The 20,983-nt window shown below is 40.8% G+C and overlaps 1 protein-coding gene across 2 annotated transcripts in view; it reads left to right on the top strand.

Annotated features, from left to right (window-relative positions):
* The window catches only part of LOC126187765 (zeta-crystallin-like), a 164,448-nt gene that overhangs the window by 74,809 nt on the left and 68,656 nt on the right, over positions 1-20,983 (top strand). For both annotated transcript variants that reach the window (XM_049929030.1, XM_049929031.1), the window contains exon 3: positions 7,716-7,879. In XM_049929030.1, coding sequence (XP_049784987.1) covers positions 7,716-7,879 — 164 coding nt within the window. The remainder of the gene's footprint in view (positions 1-7,715; positions 7,880-20,983) is intronic.

Below are 20,983 nucleotides of genomic sequence, written 5' to 3'. Positions count from 1 at the left end.
AAGAGTGCTGATCCTACCCTTCTCAGACATTTGTTTTGTTTGATCCTCCACGATTATTCTAATTCAGTATCCATCTACATGGATGGATCAAAAGTCAATGACAGGGTTCATTATGCTTTTGCCCATGCAAGGGACACGAGAAGCACTCTCTGCTGATTGCCTGCAGCGTGTACACTGTAGAGTTGGTTGCCAGATCTCAGGCTTTGTGGCACGTCAAATCACTGACCATGATGTAGTTCCTGATCTGTAGTGGTTCCATGAGTTGTTTAAAAGGCTTATCTCTGTGCTGTTTAAAAATATTTTGGCCACCAACATCCAGGACCTGGTCGACCTCTACAGCTCTGGAAAGACAGTGACCTACATCTGGATGCTGAGTCACATAGGCATTTTATGAAATGAAATCGCCGACTGTCTAACTAAAGATGCAACTACAGCAGATGAACTTGACATCACAATACCGGGCACTAACTTACGACCACATCTTCGACTCACTATTTTGAGGCTCTGGGATTGGAATGGCTGTCTAGTACGACCCAAACCAAGTTGAAAGTGATTGAAGGGTCACCTAAGGTATAGCTTTCATCTTTCCAGGCCTCTCGGAAAGATGCCATTGTGTTGTGTCGGTTACGCATCAGCCATTCAATACACACCCAAAAGTTCCTTCTGCGTTCAGAGAATCCTTCTCACTGTGGCTGTGGTAGTCTACTGATGATAGTGCATGTTGTTGTTGAGTGCACCCTGCTGGCTAGTTTGTGGCACGCTCTCAGCTACCTCACTACCTCAGATATTTGTGGATGATGAGACAGCCACTACCAAAGTGTTGCATTTTCTGAGGGGTAGCAGATTTTACACTAAACTATAATACTCTTCCACCTTCAGTATTAGGAATGGTTTTGGAGGGGGAAGAGCCTCTCCCTGCGGCAGGTACACCGCATGCAGCTGCATGTTACTTTCTTCCTCTTCACCTTCTTGGCCTTTAGATTCTCTTGTGCAAGATGCTGCAAGGGTTATCTCTGTGTTTTACCTATTGTTTTTGATGACACTTGCACCCTTTTTCAAACTCTTTGACTTGCTTATATAGTTGCAGCAGCCAAGTCTTCACTTTTTAGCTTTTTATGTATTTTTCTCATGAAAGGAAGGGATAATAGTTTTGTTTATTTATTTATTCCATGTGATCTGATGGTACACAGTGTGTTGCAGATGTCGGAATATGTCAGTTAACATTGTTAACATATATTAACATAGGCCTATAGTATCTTAATGTATTATATTGCTCAATGTTTTCAATTTAAGACAAATAGCAAGATGACTGTTCTAAGTATTCATTTACAGAGTAAAAACAGTTACACAACAAATATGACTTCATGGCTTCGCTAAATTTTATGTTGTCTTCGATAGACTTAATACTAGTGGGAAGATTGTTGAACAGTTGGAGGCCCATGTGGAAAGCTCCCTTTTTACACAGTTGAGTGTTTGTACATAAAAGATGCAGATTTGCATTTTTCCTGGTGTTGTGATCATGTATTTCATTAATTTTTACGATTCTGGTGTCAGTTGGCACTATATGGTTTCTGAAAAATTTAGAGTCTCGAGAATGTATAGGCAAGGCAGTGTATGGTTTCCAACTTTCTGAAGATAGGTTTGCAGGAGTCTCTGGGTTTACTCCTTGTAATAATCCTCATTGATCTCTTCTGGTTTCTGAATGTGCTCAGAACAGTTGGAGAATTTCCCCAGAATATCACCCCATATTTTAGGTGGGCTTGTATGTAAATGTAGTACATGCTGGTTAATGTTTTCAGGCTAGCACATGATTTCAGTACACTCAATGCATAACAGCCAGTACTAATTCTGGCATTTACCTTTCCTGTATGTGTATTCCATTTCAGGTTATCTTGAACCCACAGACCCAGGAACTTGAAAACAGTGTCGGTATCTATTGGCTGGTTATTTACAGTGACAAATGGCTGAGAGGGATTTGCATTTTGTGTTGTGTGAAAGTTCATGGAAGCTGTCTTTTTGGTGTTGATAGTTAATTGTTGATTATAGCCCACTTGCTGAGTTGTTCAGTGGCCAAGTTCACAGCTTTTTGCACAGCCTCTTTCTCCCCTTTGAGGAGTACAGTTGTGTCATCGGCAAATATTATTGTTTTGTGTGCATCAACATTCAGGCTCAAGTCATTAATATACAGGAGGAAAAGTAGGGGGTCCCAATACTGAGCCCTGTGGAACACCTTGCTTTACAGTTTTATTACTTGATAGTATTTCGGTTATTGAGTTGCTTTGTCTATAAGTGTATTTCTTGCTGACTCTCTGCATCCGATTGGTTAGGAATGTAGCAATCCAATTATTTGCAATTCCTCTGATACCATAGTGTTCTATTTTTTCCAGCAATATTCTGTGGTCAACAGTGTCAAAAGCCTTTGACAGATCCAGAAATATGCCTGTTATGGGTTGTTTTCTATCTAACAGTTCTAATAGTGTATTTATGCAATCATATACTGCAGTTTCAGTAGATTTGTTGCTTCTGAACCCATGTTGAGCTAAACTAGGTAAATCTTTTTTTTTTTTTTTTCAATGAAGTCCATCATTTTTTTGTACATTATTTTTTCAAAAACTTTAGAAAAGCAGGATGAGATTGAGATAGGCCTGTAGTTATTCATATCTTTATTATAACCTTTTTTGAAGACAGGAATTACTTTAGAAAGTTTGAGCTTCAGGGAAAGTACCTGCCTGGAAAGAACAGTCACAGAGGTGAGTTAATGGTTCAGCAATTGTGTGTTCACAAGTTTTTATTACAGCTGCTGTGATACCATCAATTCCAGCTGAATATGAATTTTTTAACTATCTGAGGGCTTTTGCAACATCATTTTCAGTGGCTTTGGTAATGAAAATTGACTCTGCACATGTGTGATATTTTTGGTTTGCTGGATGGTTATTTGTGTTAGGATTATTTTGGACCAATTTTTCAGCTATGCTCGTAAAGAAATTGTTGAAAGAGTTCACCACAACTTTGGGATTAGATGTAGATTCATTGTTGAGTTTGATTTCTGTGTTCGTGTGAGAAGCTTTCATTTCCCCACTTTCCCTTTTTATGATATTCCACATTGCTTTTACTTTATTGCTGGATTTGTCAATGTACTCATCATTTTGCATCCTTTTTGCTTGTCTTATGACTCTTCTTAGGATATATGTGTAGTTTTTATAGTATTCTGTTAGTTGGGGGAGTCACTACTTTTTTTACATAACATGTGGAGTATTCTTTTATGTTTGCAAGAGATTTTTATAGCTTGTGTAATCCAACTCTTGTTTCTCTTATTATTATTATTATTATTTATTCTTACTCGTTTTTGTGGAAAGGCGTCTTCAAAGTGGTGGATCATTTTGTCAAGAAATATGTTGAATTTCATGCTGACATCATTGTCTGTGTACATCTCTGTCCACTTTTCTTTACTAAGGAGGGCATTTAGCTTGTTCAAGTTATCTTGGGTGAAAAACCTTCATAAAGTTTTAGGTGGGACTGGGTTTAAGGTATCTTTACTAACATCAACCTTTAGAATGACAGCTTGGTGGTCACTGAATCCTGCATTGTATACTTCTATAGTTGGGTTAAGTTTATTTCTATTTACAAAAATTTGATCTAGAGCTGTCTTGGATGTGGGTGATATTCTAGTGGGCTCGTTCACAAGGCCATGCAGATTATAAGTTTTTGCAATGTTAATCAATGTCTCCCTGTTTCTGTTGTGAGTGAGAAAGTCTATATTAAAGTCACCACATATAGTCACATCCTGTTTCCACTGACTTATTTTGGATAGAAACAAGTCCATTTCTAACAGAAAATCATTAATAGTACTGGAGGGGGGAAGGTAAATTGTAGCTACAATTACATTTAGATCTGTGAGCTTTATGGCTGCACATTCGAAGATCTTGTCTGTTCCTATTTCCTTTAGGGTAGGAAGGGGGCTAAATTCAGTGTGTTGTTTGATGGAGATGGCAACCCCACCATGTCCATCATTTGATCTGGAGAAGTGTTCACACAATTTGAAGTTTGCTAGTGGGATTAACTTAACTACATCAGTGCAGAGCCAGTGCTCTGCTAGGTGTACTACTGAGATATCACTGAGTTCACTGGTCAGCAAAATGCTTAAGTCATCAGTTTTGTTGCTCAAGGATTGGACAGTGTGATAATAGATTTCCAGGTCTGAGTGGGGTTTACTCAGGGGGCTCGAAGTCATATTTACTGTGTCACTGACCTTTAGTTTAAATTGTGCTGTATTCCAAGTATGTTGACTTCCGAGCAGTAGTGCTGGTTCTGTTGGTCGACCTGGGCAGCAGACTCGTCTCCCAGGTGGGCCTGAAAAGTATCCACATGCACTTCACACTGCTGAGGCATCACATTGACGTTTTGGAGGGATGTCTCGATAATGTTCACCATCACATTATTGGTCCTTTCAGGTTCCTGACCTTTTTGAGGGGTCAGGGGAATGTGTTTCGACTTTGTGACTTCGTGACCCATTTGTCTAGTGTAGTTTGCACAGTACGGCCACTATTACTCTTTTTATTTCCCATCTTGTTTTTATCCAATTGCTTATTAGCATCTGTTTATTGTTTCTGACTTTTGTTTTCTTATTGTCCCCCATAGTTGTCAGGAAGGCCAGTCTATTGCAGATAATCTCCTTGCCACATTTGTTTAGGTGTAAACCATGTGTTGTGAAGTGGTTTCTGGCTAGTCTCTCTATTTCAAAGTTCACAGCAATTCTTTTTTTGTGTGCATGTTTTTTCTAAATTGGGAGTTTTGCAGTATTAATTTTACTATTTAAATTATGAACATCATATCTCCTGGGTACAGGATGGATAATGATAATCATTTTGTGACTTAGAATGAGTATTGGTTCCAATGGTTCTACCACATGTTTCAACATTTGATCGAGAGGTTTGTCTATGTTGTGTACTGAAGCTTCTTGTCAAATTTTCCGCTTTTTTTTACCACCTCTTTTAGTGGGGAGCCAGGTTTTACTATGCTTTTTACCTGGTATGAGGGCCCTAGTTTGTCTTGCAGCATTTGAACAGTCTCTTCCATGGCTGTCACTTAATATTAGTACTTTCATTTTTTCCGAGATTTTCTTGCTATGTAATGTTCTGGAATTTCTTTCGTTTTTGTCCTGCACATATATTGGTGCTTGAGAAATTATGTTCATTGGCGGATTACTCATACACTTTGTGGCGGATTGTTCACTTTGGGTAAATTTTTGCGTAAGATCTTGTGCAACGTTAGACTGTATATTGACCTTGCTAGCATCTTGCACCAGGTGGTTATCAGAAGTTACACTTTTAAAATCACTTTCTGGTTCCATTTCATTTCATGTAGGCCTACCCTCACATTAACTTTGTTTTCTGTTGCAGTTTGTTTACATGCTGATTGTACAGGGCTATGATCACATGTGGCGCTAGACAACACACGATTTCTGAGCATTGCATTCCGAGCACGATTTATGGCTTGACTATTTCTCGTAGTATGCTGACCTGCCAAACGCCAGTTTTTGTTACTGATATTTACGTTCGGGGTGTGGATAACGAGTTCATTGTTTGTGGTTTTATTGGTTACTGCCAGTTCAAGATCATTACACTTCACTAATAGTTCATAGTACTTTGCCAGTAGGCTTTCATGCTTTAGGTTGAGGTCCATTATTTCTTGTTTCAACGACGTAATTGTCTCATTAAACACGTAGTCATCATTCATCAATAATATTAAATATAAATTTAAGTGTTAGGAAGTACTTGATGAAGATATTTGAGTGGAGTGTGGCCTTGGATGTAAGGGAAATGTGGATGGTAAACAGTTCAGACAGGAAGAGAGTAGAAGCTTTTGAAATATGGTGCTTTAGAAGACTGCTGGATATTAGGTGGTTGGATTGAAGAACAAGGTACTGAATCATATTGGAAAGAAAAGAAATTTATTGCAGAAGTTGACTAAAACGTGGGATCAGTTAATAGGACACATCCTGAGGCATCAAAGAAAAGCTAGTTTGGTAATGGAAGGAAGTAAGAGGAGAAAAAATTGTAGGGAAGCCAAGGCATGACTGTAGGAAGCAGGTTCCAAATGGACATTAGTTGGAGTGATTAACACAGAGAGGCTCAGGACAAACTAGCATGGAGAGCTGCACCAAACCAATCTTTGGACTGAAGACCACAATGACATCAACATTTAGTTATTAGATTGTTTTATCTTCAGTATGTGCAGATTTTTATAAAAGAATTCAGTTTTGATGTTTGTGCCAGAAGTACTTAAGTGTATGGCAGGCAAATGGGACCTACACTAAAAAATATTGAAACTGCATCACATCACAACCATGGAAAACACTCAATGCTGCATAGAGCTTCATTGTATACAATTGTACTAAGCAAGTACAACACTGAACTTTCATTGCTACATCATGAAAAATAAAAGGAGTGATGGATGAATGTGTAGACCATAAGCTTAATACTTGTTACCACATGAGAATTTGAAAAGGCTTAACGGGTAGTCTTTAATAATGATAGAGTGGAATGGGTGTCACTTTTATATGTTAATATATTTAAACAATTTAAAAGTAAAGGTAACAGCTTGCTAAATAATAGAAGCGTTGAATTGTTGAGAGGCACACAAACACTTGATAGACTTACTTGTGGGACTTAGTCACAGTATAATGATTAAATTGTATATGGCTTATTTAATCATTGCTTATGTTATCAATAATGATGCCTCGTAATAATGTACACTTGTTTCTACTTCTTGTCTGTCTTCTTGTTACATAATGTGTTGTTGTGGCGACTCCCCTCGTTGCAGACTACACAACACGAAAGTGTCACCTGTAATTGAAAATGTTGCTAGCACACCATCCCAGTCCTCAGCAGTAGTGAACTGAATTTTCTCATGCTGTTGGCCAACACCGCACTGCCTTGTTCACGATCTTGAGTGAAGCAGGGCAGAGAAATTATAAATACTCAGTACTTTGTCTTTGGCTTCTGTCACATACCCCACACCAGCCTTCGGTATTGTGTGGGCAAACCAGCTTTGACTGTGTTCAGCCATATCACCCGCAGGCTGCTGGTCTGCAAGCTGCCTTTAAACCTGATGGTAGCGGGGCTCAAGCCAGTGCCACCAAGAGGGGCCTACCGTTGACTATGTCTGGTCTCTGGATGTCTCTGAGGGGTCCTGGGTTTGGCACTTTCACACCAGTTTGCTGTGCACTTGACTGATTACTAGGGCCAGCCAGCTAAGGACACACAAGCCACTGCTACTTTGCTGAGGCAACAGTCTGCCACTATGTGTACTCACAGTGCCGTAGGCCAAGCACACCGCTGTATGTTATGCTGAGATAGCAACTGCTGCCTGGGGTTACATATGCCATTGAATTGCCTCCATAAACATCTGTATGAATGTCTTACTGAGTAAAGAATGTTATCACTAATTGAGCTCTTCTGATTCCATAACTACTGGGTAGTTGGTAGTATGCAATTCATTATTGTGCACACACCGTTGTGAGACAACCATCCTGGAATTTAATAGTGCCCACACCCCCAACACTGTCACAAGTGTGTAAGCAAGATCTACTGTTGCTCGTATTCATTTTCTGCTGTTGGAAATTTTGGAGCCATTAACTTGTGGTTGAAAGTACTGTATTATTTGTGTTTTATGCAGACATGAATTATAATTTTGTGATTGTACTGTTGTTCCAGGAAGGGGATAGAGTATTTACATGCTTGCCAGATAATGGAGGCTATGCAGAATATGTTACGTGCAAGAAAAACTATGTCTTCCCGCTCTCAGAAAGGCTGTCATTTAGTCAAGGTGCAGGGCTATATGTGCCATACTTTACAGCATATAGAGCTTTGGTGACTAAGTAAGTGTTTACTGTTGTTGTGTAATCAAATGTATTGTTGAAATTTATGGCTAAATATTGTTTGGTGTGCTTGTTAATAAGTGCAAGTAGAGCCAACTTTCACAAAGTTAGTTTCTGCTGTACTTCTTACAAAAAGGAAAATGTGGCGTAAGGAGGTGTGTTGACATAAATGTAATGTGAATCAAAAGTAGCGTCATTCTTTGGTGTGGTGCTATCACTGCAATTTAGGCTAATTTCTATTTATGTGAGACTCCAGTTGAATAATATACTTGAGAAGGTAATATGACAAATAGGTGCATACTGTGCTACTCACTTGACTACCTAGGAGACTTCTCTGAAATGATTAAAATTGGGATACTTAACTACTAGCTGTACACAATCACATTTATAAAAATTGTTTAGCTTCCATTTTGTGTAATCTTTGAAATTCTTTTCAGTCTCTAATGCTCTGCACCCCTATTTCCTCTGTTCTTTGTATGTCTGTCTGAAATAATTAAATTGGAATACTTGACTACAAGCTGTACACAAACATGTTTATAAAAATTGTTTAGCTACCATTTTCCGTAATCTTTGAAATTCTTTTCAGTGTCTAATGCCATGCGCCCCCGTTTTCTCTTTTCTTTGTATGTCTTCTGTTAGTGAACACTCTATCACGTCGATTGGTCAGTCTCTTGCCTCTTCGAGCATGATATCTTCCACATCTGCTTGTTTCCCTCTTGTTTATTCCCTCTTTTTTCCCTTTTTCTCCATTTGCATCCATACTTTTCTCCCTGTTAGACACTTTCCATGGGGTTGGGGACTGTTCATGAGGGCACATAAACTGATTTACGATATTCTGGTAGATAAACATTATTTATTTGAGTCATAAGAATCTTATTGTTAGTTTGTGGCACAAGGATGACACTGTTCTTTTGAGCTATAAAATTGGGATTAGATTTCTAATTTGAACCATAAGGATTGGATTGATCTTTTAAGCTGTAACACAAATTTAGGTTAATGGTGAAATGGAAATTAGCAAACAGAGTATAGTCAAGCATTGAGTAATGGATGGTTAGCTGCATAAATGTGAACCTAATCATATTAGCGCAGCTTATGAACTGGTTATACTCTTGCTCACATACAATACAAATGGGGACAAGCAAGCCGCTGCCTCCCTCTGCTCCCCCCTCCCCCCTCTCTCCTGACCACCTGCCAGTTTTCCCACTTTTTGCCCTTTTTGTTATCTGATGTTTTGACTGTTCCTTTGACTGGTATGTAGTGATATATTTATTTATTTGTTTGTTTTGTGTTAGTTATGTTCAGGTAATGGGTGATTCCGAAGGATGTGAAATGTGCCAAATTGTGCTTAACTCAAATATAACTCGCGTAATGTTGGGAGTGGGAGGCGACTCCAACAGTGATGGGGGAAACAGCAGTACAGAGGTCAGGATGGAGCACAGCTTCTTTTGTTTGGATGTGGGTTGAGAGTGGTGGTGGTGGTGGTGACGAATTGAGTGGTAGACGTCTAGTAAGATATCCCTGAATAAATTACTTTTTTCATGTTAGGTACAAAGGTGTGGTCACTCCTGAAGTGGAGGCTGTTGGTCCTGAGATGACATAGTGAGCCATAGAAGTTCAGCGAGCCATCACCGTATTGGCAGTGGTGTGCATAGCTAGGATCACCTGTTTATCTCAGCTGGAAGAGGTAGCTGACAGGCACTGCACACCATGGCCTATACATGGCATCTATGTACGAGCTGTGTGCCTACCTCAGGCTGTGGAATACAGCACAGAGAAGGACTGTACTCATATCGTAGCCCCCAGCTTGTCATAGGGGTTGTGGCCCACCCTGAGCAGTGGTCAGCAACAAGGTGATCCACAAGGAATGGAGTGCAGTGGCAGCGTAGTCAGCAGCTAACAGTCTAGACTCAAACACACATCCCAGGAGGTGGACATCCTCAGGAGGTAGTCACCCAGTAAGTGACATGGCAGATGACATGTAGTCTGCATATAATATGCTCACGCTGGTTCCTGTAGCGTTCGGGGGGCCTATGTCCAAAGTATATGATTGGCTGTACCACTGTGTACTGCAAATGGTCTCCGTCTAGAAGTTGGAGGATGGTGCTGGAAGTGTAGCTCGACATCACGTAAACACCTGGATAATATCAGAGAATGAACATATTTGAGAGAGATAGGACCTGATATTCAAGTACTGTTTATGCGATCCTGGCTAGCTAGTGTTTTTCTCTTGCCAACACTTTAGCCCAGAAAGTAAAACAAGTTAGCATGCTCACTCATCAGTGTAAAGCACCTCGTTCCTTATGACACCGTTTTGGTGTATCAGTACCAGGCAGTTCCATGCTCCAGACTAGGTCATGGCACAAAAATAAATACGAGATACAAATTAAACAAGACATCAGCTACAGAACATGACTCCAAGTAATGGAAAATTATGTAACACTGTGGAAGGATAGGTAATATACGGAAGCAAAGTAACCTACATATTACAATAAATAAATAAATAAATCCATGAATACCAAAAACCACATTTTCACGTGCCTATTATTGAGCACAAAATAAAATTAATTAATTTAAACTAGTTCTGAAGCTGTTGTACAGATTGTGGTGGTATTCATTTCCTCTCAGAAGTTCACCGAGCATGTAAAAAGATTTCTCCATTAGGTACTCTCTGAGATTCGTTTGAATTTCAGCAATTGTTTATGAAGACATTTGATACGTAGTTGTAACACATTAAAGAGCTTAATGTTGGGGTAAGAAACTCCTTTTTGAAGCAGAGTAAGACTTTTCAATTCAGTGTGCAGACAGGTTTTGGTTTGTGTGTTGTAGCGATGATATCTGCTGTTGTCTTTGCTTTGTGAAAAGTTAGTACCGACAAAAGTCAACAAGGAAAATATCTACTGTGAAGAGGTGGTAAGGATCCTAATGGTGAAAGAAGTACACGATGTATTTTTCTGATGACTTGTTTGAGTGAGCCTTGAGCAGCCGCTGGTGAAGTATCAGTGCAGCAGCAGTGCAGTAGCAAGTCGCATGTTTAGCTTTTGTAGTTTGATTCTTAATTTCTTTTCGAGTGTTTGTGTGCTTGCACATTTAGTTACATAAAATCCTTGCGTATTCTTGTATTTGAGAGGAGTAATATTACTTATTGATAGCCGTAGAGTATAAATTCGTAGAGTCGTAAGATATTAGCATTAGGATGGATAGGGTGTGTGTGTGCTGTGTGCGAGCGCAGGAGGAACTTGCCATGGTTCGCGAGCAGCTGACTGTGCTGTTGGCCACGGTCAGCCGCCTTCAGGCTGATGCCTCGAGGTGCAGCAACGGCGGAGGGTCTGGCGCGTCGCGTGAGACACCCCAGGTGTCGCATGCTGCGTCCGCTGACTCAGCCGCCGAGCCACCTTCTAGTGTACCCGGCGCCTTGGGGCCGCCCTCACCTCAGGGTGAGTGGCGGACTGCAACGCGTTCGCGCCGCTCGAGGTAGAGGGCCAATGTGGAGGTTGGCCGGCTGGCCTCGCCCGTTCATCCTGTCAGTGGGCATGTGGCCACTCTTTCAGCAGGGCCCGAGCAGGCACACGGGGGCAAAGGCTTGCTGGTTATTGGGAGCTCCAACGTTAGGCGGGTGATGGAGCCCCTTAGGGAAATAGCGTACAGGGCTGGAAAGAAATCCAACGTGCACTCGGTTTGTCTGCTGGGGGGCCTCATCCAAGATGTGGAGGCGGCCTTGCCTGCGGCTATCGAGCATACGGGGTGTAGTCGTCTGCAAGTAGTTGCCCACGTTGGCACCAATGATGCCTGTCACTTGGTTTCTATGGCGATCCTCAGTTCATACAGGCGGCCGGCGGATTTGGTGAAGACACTGCCCTCGCACGCTGGGTGCAAGCAGAGCTCTCTATTTGCAGCTTCGTTCCCAGAGTGGATCGGGGTCCTTTGGTTTGGAGCCGAGTGGAGGGTCTCAACCAGAGGCTTCGTCGACTCTGTGACGGTCTTGGCTGCAGATTTCTAGACTTGCGCTATTGGGTGGCGAATTGTAGGACACTCCTAGATAGGTCAGGGGTGCACTACACAAAGGAAGCAGCTGCTCGGGTAGCAGAGTACTTGTGGCATGCACATGGGGGTTTTTTAGGCTAGGCAGTAGTGCGAGGTGTTCTGTGATGAACACTCACCAGTCAATGTGCAGGCAGGGAAGTCAGGACGCTCTCAGTATAAAGACACTTCAGCTATCAAGATATTAGCAGTAAATTTTCAGAGTGTTCGGAATAAAGTTCCTGAATTTACTGCCCTCCAAGAACCGTGTGGCACGCAAATTATTCTCGGGTTTGAGACCTGGCTGAGTCCTGAGATAGGAAGTTCTGAAATATTTAGTGAGGGTTGGAACGTGTATCGGAAAAACAGATTAGACACCGTAGGAGGTGCTGTCTTCATTGCAGTTGACAAAAATGTTGTGTCTACTGAGGTCGAAGTACAGTGTGATTGTGAAGTTATCTGGACACGTTTAACAGGGCTAGGAGAAATAAAATTAATTGTTGGGTGTTATTACCGGCCACCAGGTTCCACCATGACAGTTCTAGAATCATTCAAAGGGAGTCTACACTCTGTATCGCAGAAGTACCCGGATCATGCTATGTTAGTCTGAGGCGACTTCAACCTACCTAGTATAGACTGGGATGTCTATGGATTCATTACAGGTGGTTCAGACAAGCCGTTGTGTGAATTACTTTTGAACACATTATCCGAAAACTGTCTTGAGCAGCTAAATCGACAGGCAATGCGTAATGGAAATAGTTTAGATTTGGTAGCCACGAACAGACCAGACCTCATCGACGGTGTCAGTGTTGAGACAGGGATTAGTGATCATGATATTGTCATTACGACTATGGTTACGAAAGTTAAAAAGTCGGTCAAGAAGGCTAGGAGAGTATTCTTACTAGAAAGAGCAGATAAGCAGTTGTTAGCATCCCACTTAGTAAATGAATCGACTCCATTTACTTCCGGTACGATGGACGTGGAAGAATTATGGGCAAATTTTAAACACATTGTAAATCACACATTGGACAAGTATGTGCCGAAAAAGTGGGTTACGGATGGAAAAGACCCACCGTGGTTTAACAGCGCAATTCGGAGAATGCTCAGGAAGCAAAGACAGTTGCACTCGTGGTACAAGAAAGATCGGGAGAATGAGGACAGACAAAAGTTAGTAGAGATTCTTGCTGCTGTAAAAAGATCGATGCGTGAAGCATTCAACTACTACCACCATCATACCTTAGCAGAAGATCTTGCTGAAAACCCAAGGAAATTCTGGTCGTACGTAAAATCGGTAAGCGGGTCGAAGGCTTCCATCCAGTCACTCACTGAACAGTCTGGCCTGGCAATGGAAGACAGCAAAACAAAAGCTGAAATTTTAAATTTAGCATTTGAGATATCTTTCACGTAGGAGGACCGTACAAACATACCGCCGTTTGAGTCTTGTACAGATTCGCATATGGAGGACATAGTGATAGACATGCCTGGGGTTGTGAAGCAGATGAATGGGTTGAAAATAAATAAATTGCCAGGTCTTGATGGGATATCGCGAATCTCTTGCCCAACATAAAGTCCCAAGCAACTGGAATAAAGCGCAGGTGACGCCTGTATATAAGAAAGGTAGAAGGACGGATCCTCAAAATTACAGACCAATATCCTTAACATCGGTTTGTTGCAGGACTCTCGAACATATTCTCAGTTCAAATATAATGAATTTCCTTGAGACAGAGAAGTTGCTGTCCATGCATCAGCATGGCTTTAGAAAGCATCGCTCCTGCGAAACACAACTCGCCCTTTTTTCACATGATATCTTGTGAACCACGGATGAAGGGTATCAGACAGCTGCCATATTCCTTGACTTCCGGAAAGCGTTTGACTCGGTGCCCCACTGTAGACTCCTAAGGTACGAGCATATGGGATTGGTTCCCAAGTATGTGAGTGGCTCGAAGACTTCTTAAGTAATAGAACCCAGTACGTTGTCCTCGGTGGTGAGTGTTTATCGGAGGTGAGGGTATCATCTGGAGTGCCACAGGGAAGTGTGGTAGGTCGGCTGTTGTTTTCTATCTACATAAATGATCTTTTGGATAGGGTGGATAGCAATGTGCGCCTGTTTGCTGATGATGCTATGGTGTATGGGAAGTTATCGTCGTGGAGTGACTGTAGGAGGATACGAGATGACTTGCTCAGGATTTGTGATTGGTGTAAAGAATGGCAGCTAACTCTAAATATAGATAAATGTAAATTAATGCAGATGAATGGGAAAAAGAATCCTGTAATGTTTGAATACTCCATTAGTAGTGTAGTGCCTGACACAGTCACGTCAATTAAATATTTGGGCGTAACATTGCAGAGCGATATGAAGTGGGACAAGCATGTAATGGCAGTTGTGGGGAAGGCGGATAGCCATCTTCGGTTCATTGGTAGAATTTTGGGAAGATGTGGTTCATCTGTAAAGGAGACCACTTATAAAACCCTAATATGACCTATTCTTGAGTACTGCTCGAGCATTTGGGATACCTATCAGGTCGGATTGAGGGAGGACATAGAAGCAATTCAGAGGCGGGCTGCTAGATTTGTTACTGGTAGGTTTGAACATCACACAATTGTTACGGAAATGCTTCAGGAACTCAGGTGAGAGTCTCTGGAGGAAAGGAGGCGTTCTTTTCGTGAATCGCTACTGAGCAAATTTAGAGAACCAGCATTTGAGGCTGACTGCAGTACAATTTTACTGCCGCCAACTTATATTTCGTGGAAAGACCACAAAGATAAGATAAGTGAGATTAGGTCTCGTACAGAGGCATATAGGGAGTCAGTTTTCCCTCGTTCTGTTTGGGAGTGGAACAGGGAGAGAATATGCTAGTGGTACAAGGTACCCTCCGCCATGCACCGTTTGGTGGATTGCGGAGTATGTATGTAGATGTAGATGTAAATGCATTGAACTTTCTTGAATAGGTTGTTACTCAGAGAATATAATAGCATACAACATTAATGAATGAAAGTAGCCAAAGTAGGAATGGTTAAAGGTATCTGCTTCAGCTTCTGAAACAATAACCTGTACTGCAAATATGGCTGAGATAAGTCTTTTAAAAAGCTGAAGAATGTGGGCCAACTATTTAAATTTGCTGCTGACCAATTACATTTGCTGTCTATATAAGCTCCCAGGAATTTTGTATCCTCACCTTTTTGCTTTGATTGAATTTTGAACTTTGTTAATTTCTTCAAGATTTATTTGTGGTGTATTGAACCTCATACAATAGGTTTTATCTGCATTGAGTGAGAGACGATTTGAAGGAAACAAGTTTAACATAAATGAAAACTTCATTCAGTTTGTTCAAGATTATTATCTGAAAATTTGTCAATGATAATTGTAATCATCTGTGAAATGGGCAAATTACTCTTTTTATCAGAACAAAAAGAAATGTCATTAATGAAATTAAGAAAAAGTAATGGGTCTAAAACAGTGTGTCCCATTTAGATGAAAAAAAGTTTTTTGGATGAGCCATTCAGCATAACAGTCTGCTCTCACTTCTGTATGTATGACTGAAGCCACGAGCTGACAGCTCCACAGTACAAAGACGAGCATGAGAATCAAATTTATTATTGTTGAGGATATTGTGGAAGGTAATCGGAGAGGGAGACGAAGAGATGAATACACTAAACAGATTCAGAAAGATGTAGCTTGCAATAGGTACTGGGAGATGAAGAAGCTTGCACAGGATAGAGTAGCATGGAAAGCTGCATCAAACCAGTCTCTGGACTGAAGACCACAACAACAACAACAACATTGTGGAAGGTGAGATGACGTATGATCAGTCTGTGTATTGGTTTTTCAAGAATTTAGGAAAAGATGGTGAAAAGCAAGATTGGGTAATAGTTCATGAAATTAGGTTTATCACTTTTTTAAAATGGGGTATTACTACTGTCAGTTTTAGTGTTTTAGGGACAATTTCTGCTTGTAGAGAAGTATTGAGTATGTTGCATGAAACTGGATGTATGCATTTATAATAATGTTTCAGTAGAAATACTGCACAGATTAACAGGCTTTACATTTTTAATGGGTTTATTACTCTTTCAGTCTCATTTACTGTAACAGGAGGTAAGGATATCTATAGGATTCTGTTGCTAATAGCTTTCTGTAGGCGAGCCATTGCTTTGTCCACACATCCATTTACGTCCTGCCTTCTCTGGTGCTGGTAAAAATGTTTTTCAAGATTTCTGCAAAAAAAAAAAAAAAAAAAAAAAAAAAAAAAAAAAAAAAAAAAAAGTTTCCTCTTTATTGCATTTCAAATAGTTTTTATTTTGCTTTCTCACTTCTCAATTTCAAGTTTTATGCACATACTTATAATCTTATTCAATACCCGCTTTAGTGTACTACAGTAAAGTTCTGTAGTGATCCATGTCTTCTTGTCAGTGCCTACATGACTGTTTCTAATTATTTTTTGGAGAAAAGTAGCTTCAAAGAGAGTCATGAATTCATTTAAAAATTTATTATACTTTTTATTTACATTTGTGTCACTGAAAATTGGTCTCCAATATGTCTCTTGCAGTCTGTAATTGAAATTTTTAAGGGTCCTGTCATTTATTGTACAAGATTGCTCAAATCTGTTTTTAGTTTGATGTGTGAGCAATTGACTACCATGGTCAGAAAGTCATTAACAATTGGATATACACTGACTGTGTTGACTCTTGATGTATCTATAAATGTATTGTGAACTGAATTTTTTATCAGTAACCTTAATTGGAAAATCTACCTCTGTCTTCAGATTAAAAGATTCAACTAAATGTTTTAAATCTGCTTCATTCCTGGTCCCATTTAGAAATTTTAAATCAAAAGCATTTGCAGTTATTAAATTCTTGGGCTTGGAGGACACTTGGGATAAAAGAGGGTATAACTGCCTCACAAACACATTCATGTTCCCTGCAGAAACTCTGTAAACTGCTGTCACTACAACTGACAAGTTATTTGTAGTAATCTCTCTCCCACATATTTCAATATATTTCCCTATACAGTGGTTCTTTAAATCTAATGCTCTGTGTGGAAGTGCTGAAGATGACATAGAACCCACAAAGGAGCACCAGAACAACAAGCAGTGTGTCCTATAACAGCATGAAACAGCAAGGTAGAATTGGCAGGCATCAGTGGTTGATGGGAGACAGAAGCTCGACCAACGATTGCAGTGAGGCTGGGCCACCATGTCACCAATTTTTGCCTGTGGGTGGACAAGCTGTTAGGTGCCTCGAGGACAGTGGCACTCTCTGGGGCCGGCTGCTGGTGGGAGCATAGCTCTGCCAAATGCAGCTGCTGGTGCGATGATGATGCTTCCGGGATGTCGAGCATCACCAGCTGATAGGAGCCAGCTCTACCCAAGACAACTGCAAGTGGGATTACAGGCACGGTTCTGCAAGGCAGGCTGCAGCAGTTAGTGAGGTGAGATGTGTGGGACTGTCGTTGTCAGCCGCACTGTTAACCAGTGCAGTGCGGCATGACTGGAGCATCTCATCGCAGACTTTTGTGTCCTTGTACAGTAACAAGAGCATGGAAAATAAACAATGGCTCACAGTGACATCTGCAAGAGTTTCTGCACAAAGTTACAATAACATGACACATGATATTGTATCTTCTGGATATGGTCTGTACCTGGCATGGTGCTGTGCTAGGGTGCGCAGGTGCCCGGTGATGGTGGGCAGTGCGTGGCAGGCACCTGGTGATTGATGTTGTGGCAAGAGGGGTGTGACTGTACACAGCAAGACAGACAGCATCGGTAGCCCAGTGAGCTGGTGTTGGTAGGCATCAGCAGCTGCTGGGAGACAATGTTTGATTAGTTGTGATGACCTGGGATGTGGCAAGATCAATGAGCCGGTGAGGTTGAAGTTGCACTGGGTAATGAAGGCATTGACAGCAGTTAAAAGGCGGCAGTCAACCAGCAGGACTGCCCAGGATGTGATGACGCCAATGGAGTGCACTGGCATAGAGCTGATGAGCCGGTGACGATATTGGCTGCAGTTGGGGGATCAGTAGGGTTGACGGCTCAATCATTGGCAGGGCCCGATGGGTTGGCAAGATGGACAGTGATGGTCTGAGTGGTGGTCAGGTAATGGCTGACATTGGCCAGATTGGGAAAACCGTTGGCCTGCTTGTGGCCTTGGCTCAGCCTTTAAAGGCAGGTGGGCGGATAAGTGCAAAATCAAGTGACTGTGCTTGCAGTGCTGCTATGGATGGTGTGTCTGCAGATGTGTGTAGACACGTGATTATGGGTGTAAAATAGTTCCACAATCACTGTGCCACTATTGGTGGTGTGCACATAGCTAGCAGGAAACTGGCACCTCTGCGAGGAAATGCCTGTGGCCCAATCCCTAGACAACCCGCGAGACATGGTTGTAATAGCACGGTTAGGGGCTGGGTACAGTAGACCTACTTGACCAATAGTTGAACTGTGTCAAAGTTCAACTGGGTATGTAGGGCCTATATGATGTTGTCTGCCCTGTGTTGAACACATCCAACAACTTTCACAGTGTCCAGTACATAGCAAAAAGTCAACTGTTCTGAAATTAGTTCAGCTGAGATGACTTTTACTAGTATTCCTAAACTTGGTTAGACCGTAGCGATTAACAATGACTTGAAGAGCCAATATACCATCTGTACTCACAGCTTATGTGTAAACAAAAGGGACCAGTATTATCACTTTCAAACCTATACACGACATATATGTAACATCTTCAATTACATAATGTATTATCAAAACTACTGCTTTAATGGCATTTCTAATATTTGCAAAGACTCTCAAAAAACCTTTTAATTACTATAGCAAACCTATTGTCAGTAGAAAACCACTGTAATTAATGCAAAGTTGTACCTTCTCACTACGATAATGCAATGTAATTCAGTTTTAACTAACCAGGAAAATATTGAGAGATAGTTCGTTTATTCTCATACACCATTACTGATTGCATAATATATTGGCGCTCTTGTTAAAATAACTTTGATTAAATTGCTTTAATATTTTTTGTATGTAATTATTTCTTGAGTCTTGTTATTTATCTTTTTTTTTGTTGACTCAGTGATGTGGTAAACTTTCTCAATCGGATGCACTATTATGTAAATAACATCACTGATCTAGAATTCTTATTGCTAAAATATTAATGATAATTTCATTTAACTTTACTCTCTTACCTCCACTGTCAAGTTATTTTCTAGTAAATATAACCCCTTTAATAACTTTCAGGTTTTACCTTTTTAATTAACGTGAGTGTGTTTGGGAATATTGTCATTTTGTTATATATAATCAATAAAGAACTTTCCAAATATCATGACAAATATCCACTCTATTTGAAATTTGCTGCATCTCACAGCACACATTAATACTCGAAGTATGAAATTTGAAGACGAATTTTTTAAGTTTTACTTTCTTCAGCCAGTCTTGGCTCACTTCTTTTATTATTTATTGGTAAAATATAATTCTCAATCACAAACTTCTAATTCTCAATACACTTTCTGAATACATGCACGATCGATCGCAAACTTCACATAACACGCTGCCTGCAGCAGCAAAATAACACTCAATTACCAATCTATGAATCATTAGTGACAGCAGAAACCACAGTAATCATACAACCAACCACCACCAAATAAGCATGTACTCTTATCATCTCAGAGTCGGCCAGCAAGTTCACTAACCCATTTTCATGCAACTGTTGGACCCCAGAAGTCCAAATAAACTTAACTTGCACTGGAATTATTCAGCCTCACAATTACACAGCTTACTGCACCAACTCCTAAGTCAAACAGTCAATCTCCCTAATCCATATAACTGCATTTTCAGCTTAATTAATCAAATTTTAACATGCAGAACCATGCAGTTAGGAACACTCTAAATTTCTTAAACCATGCAAATTTTGGAACGAGCTAACCACGACCTCTCTCAGCAGTTAGACTTAACAATCCACGCAAACTGTTACCCATATTATCTCCCATCGGACGATCTGCTGAATTTTATGGCAAAACGGGGATGCAGCTAACTGTCTGACAATGTCAAAATCTCCAGGAACCACATCACGGGCAAAATGCAATGAATTTTTGGCTTCACAGTATTGTTTACATTGTATAAAAAAGCTCCCACGGCATTTTATAGTGGCCAGATACGTGTGATGGTGGACTCTCTCTGGACTCCACTGTCACTGCTGTCCAATCTCTGCTTTGCTGTATAGTTGATGGGTTTTGGAGCCGTCTATTGATTTGGATATCTAGAACTTATAAACAAAAATGCTTCATCAATAGTTATAACATGATTTCATTAAAACCCTTCATATTTCTTCTCACTCAGGTGACGTATACGTGGAGGTGAACGATGTCTTTTAATGTACATCAAATCTGACACAGTACATAGTTCAGTGATGTAGAATACACTGGATTATACATCACATATCTTGCTCATCATGCTTACAAACATATCCAAAAAAATTGTGGTTGTTTACATGCTAGTTATTATTAAAGTCGTCTTTTACGCACAGCTTTACTCGCATATGCATTCGACTGATATTGTGCTCACATCTCCTCCTCCCCCATCTCTTTGTCCATATCTTCATCAGCTCTCTCTGTCCTCCTCATCCTCCCACTGTTATCTGTCCATCCCCTCCTCCCCACTCTCTCTGACCATGGCTTCCTCTCCCTGTCCCTGTCCCTCTCCCTCTCCCCAGTTCTGTACTGCATCTTGATTGTTCTTGGTTTTTTAGCCCGGTAACATGGTCTGGATGACGCGATATTTCACCAAGGTGACTTGTTGCCATCACCCGGCAGTGCTGATGACTGTCTGTGTCTTTGTGTGGGTATGATGTTGTTCTCCTGCTATCGACCCTGGGCCCTTGGAGACTGCGTGTGGCTTAGTTGGTGAGGGGAGGGGAGAAGTGCACCCTTGGGGCATAAGTTGTTTTTCTCTGTTTCTGTACTGCCGCCAATGTATTCAGGACACTGTTAGAGTAGAGGAGGCACATCATTGTGATATTGTATTGTAAGATCTTCAAATTGAGTTTAGGCAGGCTCAGAGGTTGTTCCCACATTTTCTTAAGCTGGAAACCACAGTTTTTATTTATAAG

The sequence above is a fragment of the Schistocerca cancellata genome, chromosome 5, assembly GCF_023864275.1.
Source record: "Schistocerca cancellata isolate TAMUIC-IGC-003103 chromosome 5, iqSchCanc2.1, whole genome shotgun sequence".
NCBI lineage: Eukaryota > Metazoa > Arthropoda > Insecta > Orthoptera > Acrididae > Schistocerca > Schistocerca cancellata.
The sequence above is the reverse complement of the archived record's forward strand: the minus strand, read 5'-3'. Positions and strand labels throughout refer to the sequence as shown.